At 48.2% G+C, this 25,170-nt stretch overlaps 7 protein-coding genes across 7 annotated transcripts; 4 read left to right on the top strand and 3 right to left on the bottom strand.

Moving 5' to 3' along the window:
* Positions 1 to 3,485: 3,485 nt before the first annotated feature.
* BC939DRAFT_273984 (P-loop containing nucleoside triphosphate hydrolase protein) lies at positions 3,486 to 6,540 on the top strand. Its single transcript, XM_051551158.1, has 10 exons — positions 3,486 to 3,940; positions 4,043 to 4,252; positions 4,334 to 4,389; positions 4,483 to 4,576; positions 4,671 to 4,763; positions 4,862 to 5,189; positions 5,276 to 5,389; positions 5,479 to 5,549; positions 5,649 to 5,717; positions 5,814 to 6,540. The coding sequence occupies exons 1-10, from the start codon at positions 3,689 to 3,691 to the stop codon at positions 6,192 to 6,194; spliced, it is 1,668 nt and encodes a 555-aa protein (XP_051408873.1). The 5' UTR covers positions 3,486 to 3,688; the 3' UTR covers positions 6,195 to 6,540.
* Positions 6,254 to 7,418, top strand: BC939DRAFT_273979 (uncharacterized protein). Its single transcript, XM_051551157.1, has one exon. It carries the CDS (start codon positions 6,353 to 6,355, stop codon positions 7,271 to 7,273), a length of 921 nt encoding a protein of 306 aa, XP_051408872.1. The 5' UTR covers positions 6,254 to 6,352; the 3' UTR covers positions 7,274 to 7,418.
* Positions 7,419 to 7,428: 10 nt separating this feature from the next.
* Positions 7,429 to 8,428, bottom strand: BC939DRAFT_461459 (Sedlin). Its single transcript, XM_051557022.1, has 4 exons — positions 8,252 to 8,428; positions 8,060 to 8,156; positions 7,774 to 7,922; positions 7,429 to 7,652 (listed from the first exon to the last, which is right to left on the bottom strand). The coding sequence occupies exons 1-4, from the start codon at positions 8,294 to 8,296 to the stop codon at positions 7,476 to 7,478; spliced, it is 468 nt and encodes a 155-aa protein (XP_051408871.1). The 5' UTR covers positions 8,297 to 8,428; the 3' UTR covers positions 7,429 to 7,475.
* Positions 8,429 to 9,416: 988 nt separating this feature from the next.
* On the bottom strand, positions 9,417 to 9,884 carry BC939DRAFT_461458 (uncharacterized protein). The gene has a single exon (XM_051557021.1). It carries the CDS (start codon positions 9,822 to 9,824, stop codon positions 9,534 to 9,536), a length of 291 nt encoding a protein of 96 aa, XP_051408870.1. The 5' UTR covers positions 9,825 to 9,884; the 3' UTR covers positions 9,417 to 9,533.
* A 206-nt stretch (positions 9,885 to 10,090) lies between these two features.
* BC939DRAFT_461456 (putative delta DNA polymerase) lies at positions 10,091 to 14,916 on the top strand. Its single transcript, XM_051557020.1, has 15 exons — positions 10,091 to 10,401; positions 10,495 to 10,563; positions 10,647 to 10,726; positions 10,832 to 10,942; positions 11,026 to 11,363; positions 11,449 to 11,852; positions 11,949 to 12,119; positions 12,214 to 12,495; positions 12,577 to 12,783; positions 12,870 to 13,021; positions 13,105 to 13,509; positions 13,605 to 13,699; positions 13,780 to 13,865; positions 13,960 to 14,229; positions 14,314 to 14,916. Exons 1-15 carry the CDS (start codon positions 10,275 to 10,277, stop codon positions 14,673 to 14,675), a joined length of 3,159 nt encoding a protein of 1,052 aa, XP_051408869.1. The 5' UTR covers positions 10,091 to 10,274; the 3' UTR covers positions 14,676 to 14,916.
* An 826-nt stretch (positions 14,917 to 15,742) lies between these two features.
* Positions 15,743 to 19,465, top strand: BC939DRAFT_427267 (uncharacterized protein). Its single transcript, XM_051553184.1, has 5 exons — positions 15,743 to 16,611; positions 17,005 to 17,091; positions 17,210 to 18,017; positions 18,114 to 18,647; positions 18,734 to 19,465. Exons 1-5 carry the CDS (start codon positions 15,883 to 15,885, stop codon positions 19,369 to 19,371), a joined length of 2,796 nt encoding a protein of 931 aa, XP_051408868.1. The 5' UTR covers positions 15,743 to 15,882; the 3' UTR covers positions 19,372 to 19,465.
* Positions 19,466 to 21,443: 1,978 nt separating this feature from the next.
* BC939DRAFT_479978 (uncharacterized protein) lies at positions 21,444 to 23,497 on the bottom strand (the record flags this gene model as incomplete). The annotated part of the gene is made up of 3 exons (XM_051558895.1): positions 21,444 to 22,418; positions 22,526 to 22,802; positions 23,007 to 23,497. The coding sequence occupies 3 exons, from the start codon at positions 23,495 to 23,497 to the stop codon at positions 21,444 to 21,446; spliced, it is 1,743 nt and encodes a 580-aa protein (XP_051408867.1).
* Between the last annotated feature and the right edge of the window lie 1,673 nt (positions 23,498 to 25,170).

The raw sequence follows: 25,170 nt of genomic DNA, 5'->3' as shown, positions 1-25,170 counted from the left end.
AACAACACTATCTCACCCAAGCACGCCTCTCCATGGATGAATTATTCTGGAATAAGCATGGGGCGGCGTTGGAGAGTAGCAGCGACGACGAGTGGTCAATTACTGCATCCAGACCACCCAGGAAATCGGTACCTGCAGGATACCGATCAATTGTACAGCGGAATCTCAAGCGCATTTTACGAGAGCCTCCCATTTTTGAAGCCTCAGGACAGACTATATACGCTCCTTTGAGACGCAGAGCCAAGGATGTTCCTGTCAAAATCATATCCACTCGCGAACCAGGTGCCAAGGTTGAAGGTACGTATAAAAGCACTGGTTACTGGGAAGCGACATTAGACAGCCTGGCAATCCACGCAGCATAGCTGACTGCTCCTTCACCTGTTAATCTATTTTAGTTAAGAACAGCACATGGGATAGCGTGTTCAAGGACCAAAAAAATCCGACCTCATTAAGGGTAGAGTTGACCTTGGGCGAACACGACATGTCGTCGATCGACTTTCGGACATTTACTAGACCGCAAGGGACAACCCACACCACACCTCTGCTAGCACCCGATGATGACCCTATATACCCGCTCTATGGGGACTCGGACGCCTCTGCATACACCACAGACGAGGAGCTGTACAAGGAAGTCGCAAAGGAGGAAAAGGAAAAGTTGAACAAGCTGTCCAGACGCGATCGAGTACTATCAGTCAAGACGGTTCTTTCGAGCGAAACTGTGCGAGAAATCATTGAACAGTACACGGCCGAATACATGGAGCAATGGAATACATTATCAAGGCCGCATCTTCAGAGAAATGTATATAAGATCTACAGACAGCTAATGTACAATGGATCCACAGCCAATTCGGAGGCTGAACTCATGGGGTCGGTCCGGCAACTCGAGGGTACGAGGTTACCGTCTATTATCGAAGCTTTTATGGATACCGCATACAGAACCAGAGCGGAGGTGCGCAAGGCTTGTGCTGCCATGGACAGGACGCTGGACCAACTGGCTGAGCAACAGTGGAAGCTGGAGCTCATTCGAGGACCTGCTCCATCACCAGATATTGAGTCAGGACAAGAATCTGGCCCTGATTCAGAAATCGACCTCACTGAAGGAGGATTATCATCAGAATCCGGGCAGAAAAAACAATGGGGGCGCCGTAAGCGCCATGACAAGGAGCATGACGAGCTCTCTACGGAAGAGGAGCGAGAGCTTGAAGAAGAAAGACGACAGCGGGAACTGGACGATGATTTCATTGATGACTCGGAGATGTACGTGGACTACGAATCGGAAGTCATCGGCAATGGCGATTTAATTATGAGTGGACGTCCTGCACCAAGAAGAAGGAAAAAGCCGTCAACAAAGCCGATCGCCGCCAAATCTGGATTCAAGAAGTTGCCAGTTTCCAAGCCTGCAGATAAAGATGATGAAATGTTGCTGCTCTCACTTCCTTCTCCGCCTTCGACCTCAGCCTCTCCAAAGGACGAACAGCAGTCTGCAGAGGTGAACCCATCACAGAAAGAAGAGGATGACAAAGAGGACGAGACGTTGTATATCAGGCGTAAGGGCAGCAGAAAACATCGCCAGGATTCGTCACAGATCGGTCTATCGGATGAGAATGTTCCGTTATCCGTAAAGCGAGCTCGGAAACCCTCGCATGATGTCATTGAACCACGATCCATGTATCATGACCAAAAAGCGAGAGCCTCTTCACCAGTTGTCATTGAGCTGGATGACAGTGAGCCATCGCTTCCGGAATCCCCTGCAGAAGGCGAAGTCTCCTCCGCCAACCAACTCCGCAAATCGTCACCTAGCACTTTAGGCTTGAAAGAGGAAGTTGCACAACAGGATGATGCTGAAGAGGACCAGCTACCGACTGACCGGACTGAGCATGCGGACGAAACTATTGAGGAGTCTATGGATGTGGAAGCTGAGCCTGACTCAGAAACTTCGGAGATAGAAGACACTGATTTACCGTCATTGGCCCCTATTAAGAAACTAAGGACTTCAAACTGGAGGGCAATTATCAAGAACCAAATGGATGATATGCAGTTAGAGAAGAAGGTTCGCGCTATTCGAAAGGATATATCTCTAGGGTAAGCATGATGGGATGGATATTCGTCTCGATAGGACAATTGTCTTGATACAAACTAATGTGGATTGTACTTTCGTACTGTGGCCCCATAGACGGATAGCGCGCGCTCAGGAGCCGTATATATCTGTTTGGCAAGAGTACGTCGAGTGGATCGAGCTGGATTGCGGAGACACTATTTCGTTCCGAGAGTTCCTTAAATGGAAAGACGATGGCAACAACACTATGGCATATCGTGAAAAGGCCCGGGAGGCTGCGGCTGCTCAGGCCAAGGCGGACAGATCGGCGGCTCGCCAGGAAAGGAAGGAGCGAAAGGAACGAGAGGTGCGCGAAAAGAAAGAAAAGATGGAGCGCGAGAAGAAGGAAAAGGTGGAGCGTGAGAAGAAGAAAAAGGTGGAGCGTGAGAAAAAGGAAAAGGTGGAGCGCGAAAAGAAAGAAAAGGTGGAGCGCGAGAAGGAGAAGGAGGAGGAGAAGGAACGAGAGATGCAGGAGAAGAGGGAGGAGAAATCTGACAAGCCTAAGGTTCAGAACGAAAAGAAGAGGCCATCTGGCAAGGTCAACTCCATCATAATTCACAGTGAAGCGAGTTCAGATGAAGGACCCAAGATCACCAGGAAGGTTCGGCCGAAGCCGAAGGGCAAGGGCACTACAAGTACTGCAGCGCTTGTCTCGTCAGACAGATCCCAGCGATCCACCGCGCGGTCGAAGGCCATCAGGGGCGAGGAGGTCAGCACGCCTATCTCAGGTCTTGGGTCGGTTGAAAAGGATGGCATCACAGAGGATGGCTCTAACCCTGACGCCGCCACAGCAGCGTCGCCTACCTTGGGCCTCAAGAAACGGTCACGGCGCATCCGGAACCGATTTGGAGATACTTCTGAGGGCGAGGCCTGGAGCTCTGAGGAAGGGGAGGAGAAAGAAGACCAGAGCAAACGCCGCTCAAAGCGGAAAGCCGCCATGCCTATGAAAGACGAGAGCGAGGAAGTTTTGAGGCTGCGGAAGGACGCGGCTAAGAATGAACTGGAGCTTCAGAAGCGTATCAAGGAGCAGGAGATGAGGGCCAAAATTCGAGGGACAACCTTGGATCCACTCAAGGGAGATGAAGTCCTTATCAATCCTGGCCACAAGAAGACGGAGCATCCAGTGATCATCCCGCCGTTCCTAGTGAAGAACCTCAAGCCGCATCAAATTGACGGTGTCCGTTTTATGTGGAAGAACATCGTCATGTTTGATGGCGGTTGTATTCTGGCCCACAACATGGGCCTGGGCAAGAGCTTCCAGGTCGTCGCGTTCGTGTATGTGCTGCTGCGTGAGCTTCATGCGGGCAACAAGGACATTCCTGAGAAGCTACAGGTTAGCTGTTTTTTATCATGTCAAAGGGCTATCCAGGCTTATATGTCAGAGGATGTTCTAACAGCTCTGCTCATACTTTTGATCCTCAAATACAGGCTGGACGAGTCCTGCTCCTTGTGCCTCCTATCGTCCTTCAAAACTGGGAAGATGAGTTCCAGAAATGGTTACCATACGATGAGCAGCATGTTGTTCAAATCAGGAGATTCTGTAAGTAGAGTAATATACTTGACTCTCGATTGCAGTGCTACTGTGAGTTCTTAATGCTTCAACTTCATCTTACGTCTACATTTCTGATAGCGCCCAAAACAAAATCGGTATCGTCAAGGATTGTGTTGGTAGAAGAATGGTATCGGGACGGCGGTGTTTTCATTCTGGGCTATGGCATGTTTCGAGAGTTGTGCGTTCCCAGAGGAGGCCAGGGATCTGAAGTCGGTGCTCGATATCGGGAGCTGTTTCAAGATGGCCCTTCACTCATCATAGCTGACGAAGGCCACAACCTCAAGAACGCACAGGTACGTTTATGTGATCATGCGTGACGGACTCGAGCGACTGCATGCATAAGCGACAATCTGACCATGGTGACCTATGGAATATTGAATATATCTGTACATTAGGCGAAGCTGGCAACCGCCGCAAATAATTTGAAGAGCACAGCTCGAGTGATTTTGACTGGCCACCCATTGCAGAACAGACTGGAAGAGTACTGGTGCATGGTTGATTTTGTCCGCCCTAACTTTTTGGGCGATATTGCTACATTCCGCCACAACTATATCCGACCCATCAACGAAGGCCTTTACCCAGACAGTAGTATTTTTGAAAAGAAGGTATGCTATATCAAGATACTGCAGAATTGAATGTCATAGGAGGCGCCGCTTTGCTAATGTTATCGTTATTATGAATTATAGGCATCTGCTAAGAAACTGAAGGTTTTGACGGAGCTGATTAAGAATTTTGTCATGAGGTTCGTTTTCTGTCCTTTCAGTTTCTATTCTCTGTTGATACGGTGAAGCATATGATCGCCCAGCTCATTATACGATAATCGAAACGGTTATAGGAAGGATTCTTCGGTTCTGAAGGCCACGCTCCCGAAGAAGGTCGAGTTTGTTGTCTCTTGCAAACTCAGCACGATGCAGTACTACCTCTATACTGTAAGACAGATTGCGGTGCTAAATGCAATCCATTCTTTCTTGTCGCATCCAACAAAATTGACACTAAGCGTTTACTCCTATTGTACAACTCTAGTCGTTCCTCCCCACTTTGGATCCGACAACCAGAGCCGTCCTCGGTAACGGCTATTGCCTTTTGACAATCTGTAATCATCCGGCAGTTTTCAAGGTAACATTTAGGAGAATCACAATGTGGTCTTGACTGTCTCTGATAAGTTAGAAGCACACCAAGAAAACGAAATAACATCTTGATTTGCTCTCATTTAGGCCACTCTGTTTGAGATGATGCGGCGAAAGAAAGCGGACAAGACTGTAGCTGCAAGCAGCAATGATACGAAAGCGATCTCGGCTGTGGACTCCCCCACAACGGCTGTACCAGAAAGCTTGGCTGACGCAGTTGGTGAGGACAGTGGTGATGAGACAACTAAAGAAGCTGAACAAGCACTTAGGTATGGATTCATATTGCCTCGGACGGCATCCCTAGCAAACGTGCTTTACAGTGAATTTGACCAGGGAATCAATACTGTTTGTTTATATAGTCAGAATGCGTCTGTCCTTTCAAACCATTGGAGTGGCAGCTTTATTCAAGAAAAGAGTAAGTCTGATGAGGACGAGTGTACGTGCATGGGTAATGTCGGCGTAGGAGGGTCTAATATTCACTTTAAATTTTTGTCTGTAAAGACGTGAACGACATTTCACACAGCTACAAGATCAAAATATTGATGGATATCCTGCAAGCGTGCCGAGATGTAAACGAGAAAGTGCTTGTGTTCTCGAGAAGCATTCCTACCCTTGGTAAGTTTTGTTCCTACTGGTGGGGCATCTGGCTTGGGTAATGAGGCGAGAGATTCTACCAACGACTGACCTCGATCGTTATATTACAGATTATATCGAACGGATCACGAAGGAGGCAGGATTCTGGTCCATGAGATTGGACGGAGACACTCCGATTGTTGTAAGTTTACTATACATTTCCAAGTGCAGATGAACTGGGTTCTTGCGAATCAAGGGGTGCTGATGCTGAATACATTCTTGCCTGTCCAATGTATATTAGGATCGACAAAATATGATCAACACGTTTAATACCTCTGCAAAGTATCATTTATTCCTTATTTCGTCTAACGTAAGTGCAGTATCTTGATTGCTGCTTGGCCGAAGTGACATTGCAGCGGTGAGTCCAGCATCCCAACTAACGGCCTTGCTTCCCTCTCGCAACTAGGCTGGCTCTTTGGGCGTCAACCTGGTCTCTGCCAGCCGCGTCGTGATTTTTGATGTCGGTTGGAATCCGAGTCATGACGAACAAGCCATTGCACGCGCCTTCCGATACGGCCAGAAACGCAAGGTCTTCGTTTACAGACTCCAAACGTTTGGCACATGGGAGGACAAGCTATACAAAACCAACCTTCATAAGCTAGGTCTGTCGACTCGGGTGGTGGATAAGAAGAACATGATCAAGTCGTATACTAAGACGGAGATGACAAAGTATTTTGAGCAACCTCCAGAGACCACGCCTGTCTGGGCATCGCAGGAGAATGTGGACACGCTGTTTACTAGGCCCGATACAGATGATCCAGTACTGAGATCTGTTATAGATAGGTGAGACGACGTATCCTTAACCAACGACGCATATCTCTGGCAATTACTTGCGCCTTTAACACCGTTTTGCTGGACTTAATTAGCAATCGCGAGACGATCGCTTCTGTCGCCCTTCAGAGTGACCTGGTTCGCGAGGAAGACTCGGATCTGACAGAAGCGGACATGGTTGAGATCCAAAATATGATCGCAGAGGAGCAGCGACGAATCGATGGACATCCGCCTTTAGCTCCTACAGTGCCGGCGCTTGCCCAGATGCCGACACAGCAACAGCAGCAAATACAGCAGCAACTGCAGCAACGGATTCTGCAGCAACAGTACCTACAAATGCTGCAACTACACCAACAAAGTCAGCAGCAGCAACAGGTACAGCACCAGCAGCATCAACAGCACCAGCAGCAGCACCAACAGCAGCAACAACAGCCGAATCCACAGCTCTTTCTTCATGAACATCAAAAGCAGCAGCAGCAGCAGCAGTCCCAGCATTCAGGTCAGATTCAGTATTCTCAACCTCTGGCTGAGCATGTCGACACCAACGCTCGCGTAAGAGATGATACTTGGGCAAGACTTTTGGATGAACAGGGAATCCATGGTCCTACTTCTTCAGGGTCAGAGTTAGGGTCAGGGCCTGCGGTGACTAGCATTCAGATGCCCGCAGTGCAGGCGCCAGTAAATTCTGCTCAGCGACTTTGGCATTCTTATACCTCAATTAGTATGCCGCAGACGGCAGGGCAGGAACAACAGCCAGGACTAGCGACATTCACGGCAGGGCCGATCAGTAACATGCCACAGCAAATCCCGCCATCGTCACTGCCAAGACCTATTTCGATTACGATGCCGACAACAACCCCGGTCGCATTGTCGTCATCTTCCGCCACTCTCCCCACGGGTGGCCCAAGTGATCCAATTTTGCTCGAAGATGTAGGATCGCCCATGGACTCTCTAATCCCAAGTACGGAGTCATATTCATCCAGCATGTCTATCACATCGGGAGAGCAGCAGCGGCAGCAGCAGGGGGGAAACACGATAAGTGCTGGTTTGAGCAGCAACGACACAGACCTAACATTCAAAAACGCTCTGGAATAATATCATGTGGATCGGGCAAAGCAGTCTTAGAGGACCCGAGCGTTGACGCGGAGCTCGATAAAAAGGGTCATGGATGGCGTCCGTCATAAGAGGTCGTTCCTGACAATGAATCATGAGCTGTCTTGAACAATAGTATGAATGAAATAAAAATATTTTTGTATTAACTATTACTTTGAACGTTTTGTTTATTTTCCGATATGGATCATGAAGCCTGCGCTGGAAGGAGAGAGTTTCTGTTTCCGCCTTCGAGTGCACGACCTTTGCCGATGGCCTCGATCTCCTGCTCAAACTTTTTACTTTTAATCATTTTTTGCGAGTCGATATCGTAGAATGGGTTGCTGGCATGGTTCACATAGGCTGCATGGATCCTGCGGAATACCTAATAGAGCGAAAAAAAAAAAGCAGGAACCGGGAGAGCATTAGGGTATGAAGAAATCGTTGCTTGATCGTGTATGTAATCGGACCAAGATAAAAGGTGTGTGTGTCGAGCGGGCACTTACATTCTTCATATCGAGGTCCTTGATGATGACATCGGGCACTGTGAGGACTGTGATGAACTTGATCTTGGTATTGGTCATGTATCCGTAGACGGAGAGGTCCTCCATAGAGAATAATACGCCAAGATACATGTCCTGAGCCTTCATCGCCGCTATTTTGTTGGGGAGGGGGTATCCATTCAATATAGCGGATGCAGCAGCATTAAAAAGTGGTCTTTAAGATCATCGTTTCCGAGTATCCATTGACGCTGGCTGTTGGGGTCGAACACAGAGAAGAAGAAAAACGAACCTCGTTCCTCCATGACATCGCATGATGTGTGTGCGATATAGTGGTATTTGAGATCTGGGTGTGAAGGGTTGAAATTCTTGATGAATAGAGGGTTGTTCTACAGAAAAGTATGAAGAGGTTAGGGGGACGAGGACGACGCGCAGAGCGTTGGTTGGTATGCTGCAAAAAAAAAAAAATAGAAACAGCGCTTGCCTGCTTGCCAATGATGGCGATGCAACTGATGTTGATGTTCGACATGGTGATGGGTCTTCCTCCTTGCGAGATGAGATGTACTGTTGGTCCTGGCGTGTTTCGTTGGTGTTTCTGGGGATGGCGATGATGTCCTGCGGTTCTTGTAAGAGGTTGATGAAAAAGGGCAAAGTAAGGCAGTCAAGGCTCTTTTTTTTTTTTTTTTTTTTTTTGGACGCGAACGTTGAAGGGTAAGGGTCGCCAAAGCCACTTTCATGAATCCCATGAAGCAGTGTAGAGCATGCGTTCTGTCGCGTCTCACGTTGAAAGTACCATTCACGAGATTTTTTTTTTTGGTGTAACTGATGTGCTTGCTTGAATTAGTAGCGGCTAATTGAACGCGTTGGGGCAAAAAACATGTCCTCGTCCTCCCTTAATGACTAGCTGGTGGATCGGCGCCTTAAAAGTGTTACAGTTGAGGCCCTCAGCAGTTGAATAATAAAAACTGTATCAGTTTCTACGATAAATACTATATCAGTTTCTATGATAAAAACTACTGTAGTTGCTGTTTGGACAGGCGTCATAGAAAAGGCGGATGCCTATTCCGTAGAACGACAAGCCAGTACCGTCTAAGGGTCGCGCAGAACACTCTTACGACTAAAGTTGGCATGTCATCAGACTTCCATCGCAGGATTGTCCGCCAGAGTCCCCAGTCCTCTTGCGGATCTCGTTGTTAATGAAGTATTCGACTCCATGAGCGTGTGCAGTCTGGCGCCGGTTAGTCTTTGAGGCAGGTTGATCTTCAGCTTTGGCTTTCTTTTATTACTTTTTGAGGAAAGAAGCCCTGAGTGGCGAGGTTTTTGACGTCGATGGTTGCTTAGCGGTACCAGTGATTTGATTCGCGATATTCTGAAATCGTTCGGTCATGAATTGGTTAGAAAAGGATTATAGTTTTGTGAATAGGGGGAGATAGAAATGTAGCTTGCGATTCTGCCTCCATACAGGCTTGGTGGTCATGATGATGCGGTACATGCTATGCCAGAGTGCCATGGTGCGTATATTACTCCTGTAGCTGTCCGCAAGGATGGAAAAAAAAAAATACAAGCAGCTGTGACAAAACTCCTTTGAGGCTCGATCGCGTTATCTACGCCTACAAAAAGGATTAATTTCGGCGCTGTCAAAGGGTTGTGTGGAATCGGAATTTATTACAACTGTACAATGAAATTGGTGCGATGGGCTGAATAAGAGTCGGGCGACTGCTGCTGGCTAGAGGTCACCTAATGATGGCGGCGTTAGTGCCAAAGGCTTAGACGTTGTGCCCGGTGCTGCCTAGTGCGATGCTGGCCCGTCCGTTGGCCTCGAGGCTCTTGTCTTCTGCGGGAGATCCGGCGTTCTTTTGGATGTTGCTCTCAATACTGTGTCCGAGATTCTCGGCTTGGAGCTTGGCCTCGGCGATCTTCAGGGAGGTGTCGGCGTGGGCCTTCTGGTGTGCGCCGGCGGCGGCGAGATCGGCGTTACCGATGGTCTCGCCAATAGTCTGCTTGGCGCCTCCGATGTAGGAGCTGGCGGTGTTGGTGATCTTGTCGATGTTGGACATGGTTGTTTGAAGGGGTGGTTATGAGCTGGGAGGATAGGAAGTTGTAGTGATGGATGGAGAATGTTGGAGGACAGAAGCTGGTGGGAAGTCGTGAGTTTTTATATTCGAAAGGGCTCCCAATGATATCAATATGACATCATGGCATCTAGGATAAGATACGCGTTGTTTTTGGACGCGATGGGAGGTTGCGCGTATGCACGTGCTGTGACCATGTTTCATTTATTTTTGTGGACGCGTTTGAAAACAACTAGGGCCCCGCGTCGCTTTGTAGAGCTGTTCCTTTGTCTTTGCTGCTCGGATCAATTCTAAAGGGCAATTCTTCCTCTCGATCGCTTGCGTCCTCCATCTTCGACATACTACGCATCCTTGCACCGGCCCTAAAGCAATAGTTCCTTTGGACCCGGCTAGTTTCTCTCGTACCGACCATCTTATTTGACAGGAAACGCCACCATGTCGCAGGATGCCCATGCCGCGAAGAAGCGTCGAATGAACTCGGCAAAGTCGGCTCAGCTAGAGTCGCAATCTTCCTTCCTGAAAGAGCTGGAGGAGTTGCAGGAGACATCGCAGGCTGCCAAAGGTAGGCTGTCGGTTCATTTGCGTAGTATGCAGTATGGCTGGTGCCTGTTGATACGTGGATACTAAGCAACTCGTTTATTTTCTGATGGAATAGTCGATGACCCCACGTTGCTTTGGCTTCGCCCTCCTGTCGAGAAGCTCAACCCGAAAACCGACCCATTAGGTATACTTCATGGTTTGACTTCAATCTTATCTTTGTACTTTTGTACTCCAACGACATCTAATGTTTATCTTTTTTCACCACAGTGTTTCAACAAATCGAGGCGGACGAGTACACGCACTCAGGAACGCAGACACCTGTTGTTCGGTTTTATGGAGTCACAGAAGTTCGTCTCATCACCATAGACATCTAGCAACCTTCATGCCTTCGTGGAGCTACATAACGGACATGGATACTGAACTCCTGGTTTATATATGGTACAATAATATAGACCGGAAACAGCGTCATCTGCCATGTCACAGGATTTCTGCCTTACTTTTATGTGCCGGCTCCAATGGGCTTCAAGATTGAGAACATTCCAGCTCTCACCTCGGCACTAGAGGTAACAAATCGAGCTTGGTCAGTAGAACTATGTTTGTCATGAAAAGATGGTTTTACTTGAACAATTATAATCCTCTTCAATAGGCTAAGATGGACAGGGCCCACAGTGTCGTCAAGATCGAGTGGAAATTGAAGGAGTCGATCTATGGATATTACGGCGGGGAGAAGTCTCCATTCTTGAGGATCACCCTCAAGGATCCTAGAAACATCAACGTAGCCAAACGGGCCCTCGAGTCAGGCATATCGTTCCCAGGATTCTCAGACTTCAATGTGCAACAGACTTTTGAAAGCAACCTCGCCTATCTTTTGCGGTTTATGATCGATTGCAAAATATCTGGAGCAAACTGGATCGAGTTACCCTCAGGAACGTATCAACTCAAGAACGACCCACATTCGAATGCCCAGATCAATGTGGAGATTAGGTTAGTGTGTTATGCGTATTCGTACGCAGTATTTTTGCAGTGTGCCTGGACAAGCACTAATCGTGTTATGACCATTTTTTCATAGTTATGACAAGCTGATCAGTCATCAAGCGGAAGGATATTGGTCTAAGATTGCACCCTTGCGGATCATGAGTTTTGATATCGAGTGCGCGGGTCGCAAGGGTATCTTTCCGGAAGCAAAAGTCGATCCAGTCATTCAGATTGCATCAATGATCACTGTGCAAGGCGAGACCAAGCCATTCATTCGAAATGTTATGGTCCTCAACACTTGCGCGCATATTGTCGGAACACACACCATGTCTTTTGATCAGGAGGACAAAATGCTGGACGCATGGGCTGACTTTGTCAGGAGAGTCGACCCAGATGTTGTGATCGGCTACAACACATCCAACTTCGATTTCCCGTATCTGTTGGATCGTGCTAAGCATCTTGGAGTGCTCAAATTCCCCTTCCTCGGGCGTTTGAATGGTAATCACCATTCGTCTCTGTGAGCGCTCTCGGAAGAGTTGGTGGTGAATATGAATACAATATTGAACGACTGCCTTTTTTCATTTATGTACCCAGACATTCGGACAGAAGCCAAGGACACGAGATTCTCAAGCAAAGCGTACGGAAACCGTGAGAACAAGGCCATCAACATGGAGGGTCGTCTTCAGCTCGACATGCTGCAGGTCATGCAGCGCGATTATAAGCTGCGTTCTTACACATTGAATTCCGTCTGCGCGGAGTTCTTGGGTAAGTACTTCATGCTTTGCTCAACAGTGAATCTTTTTATCCTTAGTTCCATGAAGTATTCCAGGTATTAACCTGTGATCTTTGTCGTTTGTAGGTGAGCAAAAGGAGGATGTACATCACTCGATTATTACGGAGCTTCAAAATGGAAATGACGAAACGCGTCGACGTCTTGCTGTTTACTGCTTGAAGGATGCATATCTTCCCCAGCGATTGATGGACAAGCTGATGTGCCTAATCAACTACATTGAGATGGCAAGAGTAACGGGCGTACCTTTCAACTATCTCTTAAGTCGTGGACAGCAGATTAAGGTCGTTTCGCAGCTGTACCGCAAAGCGCTGGAGAAGGACTTTGTCATTCCCGCAGTCAGTAGTCAGGGTACGTAGAGTTTAATGGAGTTATAGCCGTTTGTCTGGCACGATTTATTTATATTAACTTGATCTGCTTTCATTGTTATAGGTGGTGATGAACAGTACGAAGGAGCCACGGTTATCGAGCCTCGCAGGGGATATTACGATGTTCCTATTGCTACACTAGATTTTGCATCTCTGTATCCATCTATCATGATGGCACACAATCTCTGTTACACCACGTTGTTGACCCCCGATATCATCAAGAGATACAATCTCGTTAGAGATGTGGATTATGTGGTGACTCCGAACAATGGTAATATGGTTTTCCTTTATTTTTATTTTTGTCCATGTGGCGACGACAGTATCAATATACTGACACCTTACCTGAAAAAAATATAGACTCGTTTGTGAAGGAGAGTCGGCGGAAGGGACTGTTGCCGATAATTCTCACAGATCTCCTGGATGCCCGTAAGCGCGCCAAGGCTGACTTGAAGAAAGAAACTGACCCCTTCAAGCGCGCTGTGCTGGATGGTCGTCAATTGGCGTTGAAGGTGAGTGACCGCTTGATATTCTTCATGAGGCAGCTATGATGGATCCCATTTTAACTAAAAATGTTGGCTTGCACTTTTTACAGATCAGTGCCAACTCAGTGTACGGCTTTACCGGCGCGACTGTAGGAAAGTTGCCATGTCTCGAGATTTCGTCTAGTGTCACTTCATATGGACGAGTCATGATTGAAAAGACCAAGAGGGAGGTCGAGAAAACATTCACAGTTGAGAACGGTTACAAATATACAGCTGAGGTTATTTACGGAGACACGGATTCTGTCATGGTAAAATTTGGCGTGAAGACGCTGGAAGAGGCCATGGACCTCGGACGAGAGGCCGCAGAAAAGGTGACAATGGAGTTCGATAAGCCCATCAAGTTGGAGTTTGAGAAGGTGTACTATCCATACCTATTGATCAATAAGAAGCGATATGCTGGTCTGTACTGGACAAAGCCTGACAAATACGACAAAATGGATACTAAGGGTATCGAGGTATGTGCGGCAGCCTCGGCACATTGTCACTGATGGTACACTTGCAGCTCAAACAATATGGTACTGACCAAGTTTTTGTTCACATTTCGCTGTAGACTGTGCGTCGTGATAACTGCCGACTCGTTCAGAGTGTAATCGATACATGCCTCCGCAAGATCTTGATCGATCGTGATGTTGTTGGAGCACAGGAGTACGTAGGAATGTTTTGTATTGTATAATGGTCGAGGGATTTAACGCACGCTGATCGTTTTGTTTTATTTTGTTATAAAGCTACACGAAGCAGATTATTGCCGATTTACTCCAGAACAAGATTGATATGGCACAGCTAGTGATTACGAAAGCACTGAGCAAAACAGGCAAGTCAATGGAGTATTGTAAGCTGTATAGCTTCTTTGTTATGTTATTATGCATTGCTAATCAAATATGTTATGCCATTTGAATCCCTTGTAGACTATGCGAACAAACAGGCACACGTGGAGTTGGCAGAGCGCATGAAGCAACGCGATGCAGGATCTGCGCCTGCGCTGGGCGATCGTGTGGCCTATGTCATTGTCAAGGGAGGAAAGGGCGTTGCAGCATACGACAAGTCAGAAGACCCACTCTATGTCCTAGAGAAGAACATCCCTATCGACACAAAGTATTACCTTGATAACCAGCTCTCAAAACCCTTGCTTCGTATCTTCGAGCCCATTCTCGGTGAGAAAGCCGCCGAGTCCTTGCGTAAGTGACTTTCTTTTGCACGATGCACTGTGATACTGCGTCTATTTGGAAACGACTGTTAATTGTGTGTTGTCCACTGAATAGTGGCGGGAGACCATACGAGGACAATTCAGGTGTCAACGCCATCGATCGGAGGACTTATGAAATTTGCGGTCAAGACGGCAACGTGTCTTGGGTGTAAGACTCCTCTGAAAAAAGACGAATCGGCTGTGTGCGCCAATTGCAAAGAACGCGCGCCCGAGCTGTACCAGAAGCAGAGGAATATTGTTAACAGTCTTGAGGTCCGCTTCTCGCGACTCTGGACGCAATGCCAGCGGTGTCAAGGGTCGCTGCACCAAGAGGTTCTTTGCACGAGTAAGGATTGTCCTATCTTTTACATGCGCAAGAAGGTCCAGAAAGAGATCCAGGATAGCGCTGCGACCCTGGATCGGTTTGTGGACTGGTGAAGAACGATGTCTTTGCAGTGGATATGCGTTTCAGAAAAGTACTTTATCTGTCTTCGTGAGTCAATAAACGGGGAGAGCGTAGTACATCTGCATCTTCAATTGGACACGACTCATTGTTATTGTGCCAACACATCTGTCTAAGCGCGATATGGTCAGATGAATCGCGTTCATCAACGCGGTGCGCGCATTGATGTTGTGTATGTAAAAACCTAGGCGACACGCGTCTGGTCGTTCATTTGGGTTCTAGTCAAGTTACACAAAGACGATTTTGTTGGGAAAAGGATACTGTAGCCTACCATTACCAATGGCAATGAGAAAATTCAGCATCTTGCAACGCGCAGACAACAATATTGCCATATTACTTGACGATATCACTGGAGACGCCTTGGCTTCTTCAGTCCTACTATGGCTACTCAGCCGTGCTCGGCGATAGAAATGACGCCAGATCATACCTTCACTGCTGAACAGCCAGCTAGGACCGATTTATCTTCTCTGTTGCCCAGAGTCCCAATCAAGCGCAATTATGATGGTTGAATTCAACTAAACCACTTTTTGCGGTTGAGTGGGACTCTAGTTGAGTTGATGCCGCAGAAATATAGATCCGTAGGGACCTTGAAATTACAGATGTTGGGGGGTTGTGCAAGTATCAATCAACTCACTGCGTCGCATATTGAATTATTGATGTCCGTGTTTCTTAATAATGGTGTGTCATTACACAAATGCCCGTTTTATAAATCGCTTACGAATGCGACTCCATAAGCAATCCCAAGAATAACCATTTCGCGATGTGCAGTGTAATATAAAATCAATGCAGACCCTCCCAGCAAAGGTCCTTGAGTACAGTTTACATCAATGACGCGCGAAGGCAGTACGTAATGGATGCACCGGGAGGAGGAGGGGATCTTCCCGGATGACGACTGGGTTTTGGATTGTTTGCCGAGTCAGGGTTGGTGCCAAAAAGGTATACGGGCTGTTGGCACGGCCCTCGAGATGATCTCAGCGTTTCATCAGGAATGGCCTTTTAAGGTTGAGTTGATGCGCCGTTACCTGAGATGAAACAGCCGCCAGGAACAGCAAAAGGCGGGTCATTATTATTTCGGCGCGCCCTTCGCCTCCTCCACCTTCATTCATTCTTCATTCCTCTTCATTCCTCTTCATTCCTCATTCCCCATCCGCCAGACGCCCCACCGCCCTCTATACTCTCCATATGACAGGTACGCACACGGACATATGGCAGGGACCAAGCAACTGGCATTACCATGGATCACCTGTAAAGACGAATAACCCGTTTTTTTTTATTCTTTCTCCAGACAACATTGCCACCAAACCAGAAAGCGAATCCTCGCTCCTGACACCCAGTCAGGAGCATTATCTCAAAAAGTATCTCTTCGGGGTACTCATCAACAACGAGCTCGAGCTCCTCCAAAAGGACCCCTTTCAGACACTCCCCAATCTCGGAGGTCCTTTCGACCTCAAGGACGAACATGCAGACTCGGCAACACCCTTCTTGCGCTACCTCTTTGAGTCCATAGTAGTCCCCTTTCCCTTCCTAACGAGCTCCAGGGGCGAGCTATGGCCGAAGCTGGAGCTATTCCTGCATGAATGGGCCAAGATTGATGCGGGCAACGGAGTCGAGCGTGACGAGATTATCCGCAGAAGGCGACTGAAGAACAAGGGCGAGAGGACCATGGTGCTCATGTACTCCATGGCTGTCAAGACCGTGGAACAGCGTGAAAAGGAGAGAAAGGACGCGCAGTTGAGGAAAGAGCAAGGATTGGACGAGAACTTTGGCCAGCTGCAGCTGAGTTCGGCGGCGCCCTCAAACTCCCCTCCATCCACGGCGGGGCCTAACACGCTTATCCATGGAGTGCGTATCAATGTTGCAGGCATCCGTATTGTCAAGGAAAAAAGACATATCCGCGAACACGAGCATGCTGTAAGTAGAGCGTTGGTTTGCTATTTTGCTCATGATGATCGATGATGCTGAACACTTCGTCATCACGCCGTGATGCTCTGTGAAACCGTACAAGTGAAAGAAAGCGAAAAATGTGCGGTCCAATTTTGTTCCTTTGTCTATCAACATATTGCCGCTCTGCTTATCCTTCATGGTCGAGGGACGTTTTTTATTTATTTTTTTGTTTGCGATCGTATTGCGGACCCAGGGTTTGCTCTCGACATGCTCTGTTAAGTACCGCGCCCAGATTAGCATGTGCCTGAAATCTCTTTTCTGGACCGAGCGAGGGCCTTGGCGACAGCCCAGCCTTTGTTTTGTTTGTTCCTCTTTTGGCTGAACCCCTAGTACTAAAACAATCCAAAACATATCCCATAGCAATTCTTGGTATCGAGCACCTTGGCAGACGGTCAAGAGTACGTCGTCGCAAGACGCCATGGTCAGTTCCGTCGCCTCTACGTCTCTGTAAGTCGGAATTTTGTTCTTGGGGGGACGAAACAGTCGGTTTCCTCCTCATCCTCATTGTAAGCACAAAGGGATGATGGGACCATCCGATCTAACAGTAAATCTTTTGTCACCGCAGCTGCGAGAAGAATTCCCTCAAAATGAGTTCCCGTTGCCTCCCGCAAAATTCTCTGCAAAGTCCGGATCTTCAGGCGCCAAGGTCGCTCGCGAAAAGGACAGGATCAGTCTCCGTGGATACCTTCACAGCGTCGCAAAGATCTCCCCTGAGGTCGTCAGCTCGAGCATTTTTACCAGCTTCCTTACCAAGGACCCAGTGACGCTGACAGAGGATGAGGCCAAGGATGTGCAAACACGCGCAGCTCTGGACGAACATCGGATGGAGCAGCAGGCCAAGTTCGACAGCGAGGTCGCCAAGAAGGTTGAGGAGCTTGATCTGCACCTGCAACAGGTCAAGCTGGATCTGTTGCGCCCTGGTGGGATCTCGCGTCTGTTTAGCGCATTCAAACAATACGAAAAGGTCGAGGATTTGCCACCGTTGTACCAAACGGTTTTTGAATGGGGTTGCATGAACTTTGCCTCAACACTATACCACGTCTTCACAGCCTCAGATGATGCGACGCTCAACTTTACGCAGCTCAAGCGCACGCACATGTTGGTGCCCTACAGGACCATGTGGGGTATCCTCAAGATCTCGAACCCCATGGCGATGATGAAGGGTATCCTGGACCTCTTCTTGGCCCAGCCCTTCGGAAGCCGCAGTCTGATGCAGCGCATTATCTCTGTCAACATTCAGGAGGAGATCACAGAGTACAAGAAGGACATCACGCAGCTCGAGGCTTCCATTGGCGATGCAGGACTTTGCGAGAAGATCAAGAACTATGTGTATGCGCCCAAGGCCGTCATTGACAAGATTATCCCTGATGGAGGTAGGATGCGGTTGAAGACCTTTGTATTATTCTTTCTGCTAGATCCTTCTCAAGGTACTGATATTACTCTGCGTATGTCCTTCCAATGCTCGCTAGGTCTATATGATATCACACAATTGGACCTGGTCATGGAAGTCCTGAGGTCAGACGAGGTCCAGCCTTTGCTCCAGCCTGCTCAAATCAAACGTGTTTGGGACGCCCAGCAAGACCTTGCCCATGAGGATGCTGCAAAGGAGGAACGTCGTAGCAAGATGTGCCAGGCGTTCATGGATGGTAATCAAAGTGACCAGAGCGACGAGTACAGCGAGAGCGATGTTTCATCCTCGGATGAACCCCACAGCTACCACTCATCCAAGCGAGGCCATGTCAGTTCTCCGTCAGAGAACCAGAATCTGATTCGTCTGCTTCAACAGCTCCTGGTGACGCATCTCCGCATCCGTGACAAGGAGCGTATGATGGGCCTGGTCTTCCAGGGCGTGACGGGCGAGATCTTCAAGGAGCTGATCTCGATCTTTTATGGGCCCCTGGTCGAGGTCTACAAGGCGGCGAATGTGGCGGACAGTTTGATGGATGTGAAGGACTTTGCAGACGAGCTCATCAAGATTGTGGAGCAGGCAGATGTGAATGATGGTACGTCTTTTTTGTTTTTGATATATATATATCCTTTCCCTTCAAGGCAACAGAACCTAACATCGTTGTTGGTATGGCTCTTCTAGATGGTCGCAGTGGAAAGCCGTCAACAGCAACGCTGTACCTGAACTTGGTCAAGAAGCATCTCCCCAGCTTTTACAAGTTTGTTCACTCTGTTCACAAGCAGGACAATGGGCTCTTCCACGACCTGCTCGAGTGGATCGAGAGCATTATCACGTTCATGAGGACGGGTTACGCAAGGGCCCGGATCAACTACAAGACCGAGGAGGAGATCCGGGTTGCTGTGGATCTGGATGGATTTGTCAAGGCCAATGTAGACAAGGCGCAGTGGGAGGAGCTGCAGGGGGAGGCCGAAGTCCTGAGAGAGTACTTTGCGACAATCAAGCAACGAAAGCGAGAGGAGGTCCACCAGATGGCAGGTCTTGATCGCGTTAGTCGGACGGCATCGTCGAATGCTCTGCTGGACGCACATGACCGTGATAGGGCGAGGATCTCGAAGGAGCTGAAGGGCATGGGGTTGCAGCAGGAGGATGTGGATGAGCTGGAGATGGTCAATTACCATGGCGGAGGAGACAATGACAGCGACGAAGACGAGGAAGGCCAGGGCGGACTTCGGATGCCCGAGGTCCCGATGATTGATGGACTCAAAGGGCCGTTTGTGAAGTTGATGGATAAGATTTTATTCCAATCGGCTCGTGAATGAATGAACATATAGCACACTCTCTCCTTTCTTTTTCTTTTCCAGAAGCCGTGTTTCTTTTAAATATATTATTGTAAATAGTAAAAGCAATCTCCCGAAATCGCGAATTTTTCCATCGCGAGGTGGATCTGAGATGAGTGTTAAAGGATGCCGACAAAAGGGATGGAAGTCCCAGGAAATGGTTTTACATGCTTGAAAACGGATAGTAGGAACACCACCAGGTTGGAGTTGTTTAGGAGAAGAGGACTTTCATCTCCCTTGAGCTCTGTCCTTTACGAACGTGCTACCGATGCCTCTGCTTCGTGAGACATCGCTTCTGCATGGTATGGACCCTGGTTTTTATGCAACCTTATCTGTCTCCTGCAACCGTCCATTTCTCTGCGCGAGCCTTCTTTTTTGTCTCCGCAACAGCGACCGCCGTCTACATCGACCTGGGATCGACCAGTTAGTGTCTGTTGTACGGGATCCGACACTTTTGTTGATCCCTTCACCCCTGGCACCGACGCCATCGTCAGCGGTGTTGTATGTCCCGATGCGGTTGTAGTTATTTGGGTTGCTGGTAGGATTGGAGGCCATGTCTGGACGACCGGATTAGCAGATGTCGACAGGAGCGGAGCGGCGATCGGGGGTGGGGGAGTGGTTGGAGGTTTTGTTTCGGGGAGGGGGGGGGTGGCTCCTGGTGCTGCCTGAAGATTGGGCGATGGGGGGTGTGGGGATGGGCGCAGCAGAAGAGGGGGTATATGGTGAAAGGAAGAACAAGGTAGCTGTGACCAGCGAAAAGAGTGGCAGAGTTTTTATTGTAAGGGAAAAAAAAAAAAAGTAGGATAACGGAGTGGTGGATGAAGGAATGTGGGCAGTTTTGTGATAGCGAGAAACGACTTGAAAGAAAGAACAAACAAAGGACGAGAGTAAAGTTTATAAGACAAAGGGTTTGGAAGATGGGGTTCCTGGCACCTTTGAGCAGCCGTTGGATGTCCTCCTGTCCCCCGATGCTTAGGACACTGCTTCCATGGCTGACTGGGCCTTATTCCAGCCCGCTCTGCGCCTCCTTCCCTCAGCATGGAAATAGAAACCGTACTATGTGTACACTGCGAACAGGTCGATGGGGACATCGTCGAAGGCTACAGTGTTTCCTTCAAGCGCTCGTTCTACTTTCGTTTTGTGTTGGTGGTCAGAGTTTAGATGCTGTCTAAAAATGGATCGGCTTCGCCCTCATTACAGAAAGTCCCACGAAATAAAGATGAACAAAGACAGCACTGAGAAACGTCTAGAACCATGGATCAGTAATCAGGACCTTCATTCGTCTAATGTATATAAGAAAGGATAGACTATGTAGTTGAACCCCAGTTCATATACTCACAAGTAGTCTAGTCAATAAACATTTGTCTTCACACATTCCGTCTTTGTTTACACACCTTGTTCACCCGTCTCCCTCTCGATTCCGCCCTCGTTTTGTTCCTCCTTCACCGCAAGTCTTACAGTAGGTGCCATGTCAGCTCAACAGCATCCACTCCTCTGCTTCTTTTTCTCCTCCCTTCCTTCCTCCTGCTTTTTTGTCTGTATATAGACAAACATGGACATGGATCAAAGCACTAAACATCCGCACTCTGTCGTTTTTCTTGAAGCCAACCACAACAACAGCAAGCAAAACAATGACCCGTATTGTCCGACTTTTCCTTTTTTTTTTTTTTTGCATGTGCAGCTTGTGCAACCAGTCTCACACCGTCCGTGCGTGCTGTATTTTTTTTTTTCGCATGCAGGGAATCAACAATAGCTAATGCATAGAGTCCATGACAATAGTAGTATTTTTCGCGCGCAAAAAATGCGATAAAAACCAGTTTCGACTGTACATTTTGTTGGCCGCGTTTTTGTTAAGAAAATCCGATCTAAAAAAAAAAAAACGAACTTCGACTGTTATTGTCCTGGACTCTATGTCCTAACCCGGGTCCAGGAAGAAATACCAACCAAAGAAGGCTATCAACTAAGAAACGATCAAACGAAGGCATGTTTGACTGTTTTGATTTTGTCATAAAAATTAGTTTCAACAACAAAATGCATCAAGGCGACTAACTTCCCTAAGAGATGTAGCTTTGAGCCTTCAGGGGTGGCACGTACTGGGGATTGGAAGGTGCATCAGTAGAAGTGTGGAATTGAGTGGCAGGATCATGGGGTGACTGAGGTGTGGCAGCACTTCCAGTGGGCGGCACGTACTGGGGATTGGAAGGTGCATCAGTAGAGGCGTGGACTCGAGTGGTAGGATCATAGGGTGACTGAAGTGTGTCAGCGCTTCCAGTGGGCGTGTAAATGGCCTGACTGTAAGAGGCATTGCTACCAACAACTGACTGGGGTTGGAAAATGGTAGGAGGCGTGTAGTTGTAGGCCGGTTGCTGCTTCTGCTCGTACGACTGGGATTGGAAGATCACAGGGCTCTGCTGCGGTTGTTGGTTAGGATCGACTGCATAGTATTGTGGATTATACGAATGGTGAGGATTGAATTGTTGCTGCTGCTGTTGCGGATACTGAGGCTGGATAAACTGCGGCTGTGTTTGCTGCTGATAGTTCTGTTGCATGGGGTATTCGTAGTCCCCGCCCTTTCCAGGGTAATTAGTTGTAACTACAGGCGCAGCTCCGGCTGAAGCAGCTGAAGCAGAGGCGACGGCGGCATTAGTGGACTTGCGGCGGTGTCGAATGACGAGGAATGCAACAAGTGCAATGGGAACCAATCCAACAACAGCGCCTCCAATGATGGCGTCCACTGGAGCCTTGCTAGGGTCCGAGCTATCATTCGTTAGGGCTAGCTTGGAAAGGCCACTGAGTGAAGGTGAGGGCTTAGAAGGCATCAAGCCGGGTCCGCCCCAGGTTTTTGCAACTGTGTCAAAGGTGTTAAATGTCGCCACGGTTGTGGCCGAGTACACCACGATTTGGGTGTTCAAGGTTGTGGCGGCAAAATCAGAAACAAAGGGAAGGCTATCGCCTTGGACAGAGGCCCGTTGTAGCTTCGGGGACTGGGAGGGATCGATGTAGTATATAGCTGTAGAATTATCGGAAGCCTATACACGTTCAGATCAGCCTATTAGCCTAGTCATTCAGTCATTCGCATAGTTTTAAAGCAAAGATAACGCATAACACACAGAGAAGTGGGATGTGAAGACCGTACCTGGTCCAGGATATATGCGACAGAAGCCATGGTAAGTGGGATGGCATTGACTGATAGTGCATATCCACCCATATCCACGCTCTGGGGATTGGCCAGAGTGAGAACGCGGTCCTGGTCCGACAAGATTGGTGCTACCGAACCTGAGGCTGTGTAGATCGCTCCGCCTCCATTCTTGTCAAAGACGATGTGGTATCCCTGGGCCGGAGTGTTGGACGCGGAGATGTAGGCACCGACAGATAGCAAAGGGTTTGGGGTCGGGTACTGGGAAATGAGGAAACTGTAGTTGTTGTTGTTTGTTCAGAAGTCAATAGCATTTGCGCACATAATCCGATAGGAAAACAATGTATGAAAAGGAAGGCACAGAGAAGTAAATAAAAGGGGAACATTAACATGAGGACAAACCAACAGATGCATGTGGGCCGAATTCTTAAGGTAGGGGTCGAGAATACAACTCAATAGGCTGTGCATCCTCAACACTTACTCACGAGAACTGTCCACAACCGACGTTGCATTAATCCGCAGCCCGGTCCAGGCAGAGTTGGTCGCGATATCAGTCACATTTGTCATGCCTGTGAACCAGTTTAGGTTCTCGACAGCACCAGTATGACTGAATAATTTGTTCGAGACCATGCCCACGTTCGGAAAGTTAATAGGGCTATCCACTGTGCCGTTCGGATAGACGTTGGTGAAGTAGGTCATTGGGCTGAACTGGTACATGAGGATGGGACTGTTGGGATTGGTACTATCCCCTGGATAACTGAAGCAGGCCCTTTGGGAGGTGGCGCTCCAGTGCAGGGGGCTGGTTTGGTTGGCGACGAATCTGGCGGTGGGCGCATTGATGTTGGAGAGATCGATAGAGTAGGTCTCCAGACGACCCTCGCCTGTAGCCGGAACTCCAATCAGCCAGACTACGGAGTTGGAGACGCCAGGTGCGATACAGACGTTCTTGTACACAGGGACTCGGACGCTCATGGTTGGATGACACAAATAAGGATTGGTGGAGAGGAGCAGAAGTAGGGTTCGGGAACGAGTGACGGGAGGAGGAGTAGGGATGGTCAATTGGTGTCGACTATGACGCCTGCGGACCTTGATGAATCTTTTTCCAACACAAAGGGGATGGTGGTTGTAGGTACACAAGCAGCGAGAGAAGGAAAGACGAGGAGAGAGGAGACCATGAACGCTTTATTTGTTCTGTTGTCGCTGTCGCTGCTGCTATTGCGCATTATTTTATTTGCCCAAGGAGCCAGTTTTTTGGGATATACCGAGGGATTTCTTTATTGACGTCAGATCCCCCTAGGCAGTGCAGGCGTGCCAAAGGCTGCCTCGGCTTGGACTATCAGTTGGCCAATAGTCTAGCTCATAAGTATAACATGGCACTGCCCAACTCAATTTTGTATTAAATTTCAAGCGCGCCTCGCCACTATGGCGGATTTCATTTGCCTCTGCGGCGTGTTTGCCCACAACTAGTATTCGCGTCCTCTTCTGACTTTTCAGCTTTGCGATTTTGCATCCTCTGTTCCTTTCATCGTCATCGCTGAGGATCGTGAGAATGATGAGCTGCTCCAGGTCGGATAGTAGCTGTTGGCATTCTGACTTGAATGGCATGGGGACTAGATTGGCGGATTGGCTTCGCTCATTTTTTTTTTTTTTGAATTGTAAAAGTCACAGGCGTGTTAGGTTGAACATTTTGGCGTGTTTTTGCAAAACGCGTTTTTGGTCACAAACGCGCCACGATAGACTTATCTGCCCACAAAAAAATTTATAGCACAGCCGCAAAAATATCAAAGTTTTTGAAACCCCCTAGTGTTTTCCACGTTGTACATACACATTTCGCTACACACCTGCCCTCGGGCTGGCGGAATTACTGGGTTTGAAACTCCCTAATTTAGGGGAGACATCTCCGTGTTTTGCATGTCCCAATCTGCGCTGTGGTGTGTGCCTGATTGATGATTCACATTGCAGACATCTATCCGTTACAGCGTTATCTCTACCTTACCTGCACTTGACAACAAGGCATCACATCTAGCGAAATGGCATGATATGAATACGTGAATAGTTGGGTGGAGCGTTTCCGTCTCGAGGGTCCAGGCACGACGCAATGCGGGAGCGATGGATCAAGAGGATGTATTTTTTGGTGATGTGGGTGTGGGTCTGGAGACATTTTGTTGGTGGGAGTTGGCGAGAACTTTAAAGGGGGAGGAGGGGGGGGGTACATCTCACGACCTAAGACATGTAAGAAGGAGCGGCGCTGTGTCGTTGAAAAAAAAAAAAAAAAAAAAAAAAAAAACTGACGAGTTTCTCCGAACGTCAATGGGCTGGTATTTTGAGGATGAGACAGGAGCTAGCCCCGGTACGCTGGGCGGACTACCGGGACAGGTCCTCAAGTTGTCTGTGACGTTAATGGTAGGATTATAGACACGTTTTCCGGCTACACTCTCTACTTTCCAGAACCTACAGTACAAGTATTTTTTTTTTACTCACGCTCTTTATTTTGTAGATCGATGGCAGGACCACTTTTGTCTTCACCAGCTCCGATCTATAGTTCAGGAATATGAAAAAAAGAAAAAAAAAACAAATCCCGTTGGAAGGCCGTTCGCTCGTTTTTTTACTTCTGGTTATTTTGTATCTGTTCCCCGTTCCCCGTT

This window comes from Gamsiella multidivaricata (assembly GCF_025024155.1).
Source record: "Gamsiella multidivaricata strain RSA 2152 chromosome Unknown BC939scaffold_67, whole genome shotgun sequence".
NCBI lineage: Eukaryota > Fungi > Mortierellomycota > Mortierellomycetes > Mortierellales > Mortierellaceae > Gamsiella > Gamsiella multidivaricata.
Note: the sequence above shows the minus strand (reverse complement) of the source record. Positions and strands in the feature narration are given on the sequence as shown.

Excerpts from the sequence above, each read along its gene's own strand:
- BC939DRAFT_273984 (XM_051551158.1), top strand. The coding sequence starts at position 3,689 with ATGCTTCAACTTCATCTTACGTCTACATTTCTGATAGCGCCCAAAACA. Across the intron at positions 4,764-4,861 it reads ATCATCCGGCAGTTTTCAAG|GCCACTCTGTTTGAGATGAT; the intron begins GTAACATTTAGG and ends GCTCTCATTTAG. Across the intron at positions 5,718-5,813 it reads TATTCCTTATTTCGTCTAAC|GCTGGCTCTTTGGGCGTCAA; the intron begins GTAAGTGCAGTA and ends TCTCGCAACTAG.
- BC939DRAFT_273979 (XM_051551157.1), top strand. The coding sequence starts at position 6,353 with ATGGTTGAGATCCAAAATATGATCGCAGAGGAGCAGCGACGAATCGAT.
- BC939DRAFT_461459 (XM_051557022.1), bottom strand. The coding sequence starts at position 8,296 with ATGTCGAACATCAACATCAGTTGCATCGCCATCATTGGCAAGCAG. Across the intron at positions 8,157-8,251 it reads TCGCCATCATTGGCAAGCAG|AACAACCCTCTATTCATCAA; the intron begins GCAAGCGCTGTT and ends ACTTTTCTGTAG. Across the intron at positions 7,923-8,059 it reads CGATGTCATGGAGGAACGAG|CGGCGATGAAGGCTCAGGAC; the intron begins GTTCGTTTTTCT and ends CCAACAAAATAG.
- BC939DRAFT_461458 (XM_051557021.1), bottom strand. The coding sequence starts at position 9,824 with ATGTCCAACATCGACAAGATCACCAACACCGCCAGCTCCTACATCGGA.
- BC939DRAFT_461456 (XM_051557020.1), top strand. The coding sequence starts at position 10,275 with ATGTCGCAGGATGCCCATGCCGCGAAGAAGCGTCGAATGAACTCGGCA. Across the intron at positions 12,784-12,869 it reads TGTGGTGACTCCGAACAATG|ACTCGTTTGTGAAGGAGAGT; the intron begins GTAATATGGTTT and ends AAAAAAATATAG. Across the intron at positions 13,510-13,604 it reads TGGATACTAAGGGTATCGAG|ACTGTGCGTCGTGATAACTG; the intron begins GTATGTGCGGCA and ends ATTTCGCTGTAG.
- BC939DRAFT_427267 (XM_051553184.1), top strand. The coding sequence starts at position 15,883 with ATGACAGGTACGCACACGGACATATGGCAGGGACCAAGCAACTGGCAT. Across the intron at positions 16,612-17,004 it reads TCCGCGAACACGAGCATGCT|CAATTCTTGGTATCGAGCAC; the intron begins GTAAGTAGAGCG and ends CATATCCCATAG. Across the intron at positions 17,092-17,209 it reads TCCGTCGCCTCTACGTCTCT|CTGCGAGAAGAATTCCCTCA; the intron begins GTAAGTCGGAAT and ends TTGTCACCGCAG.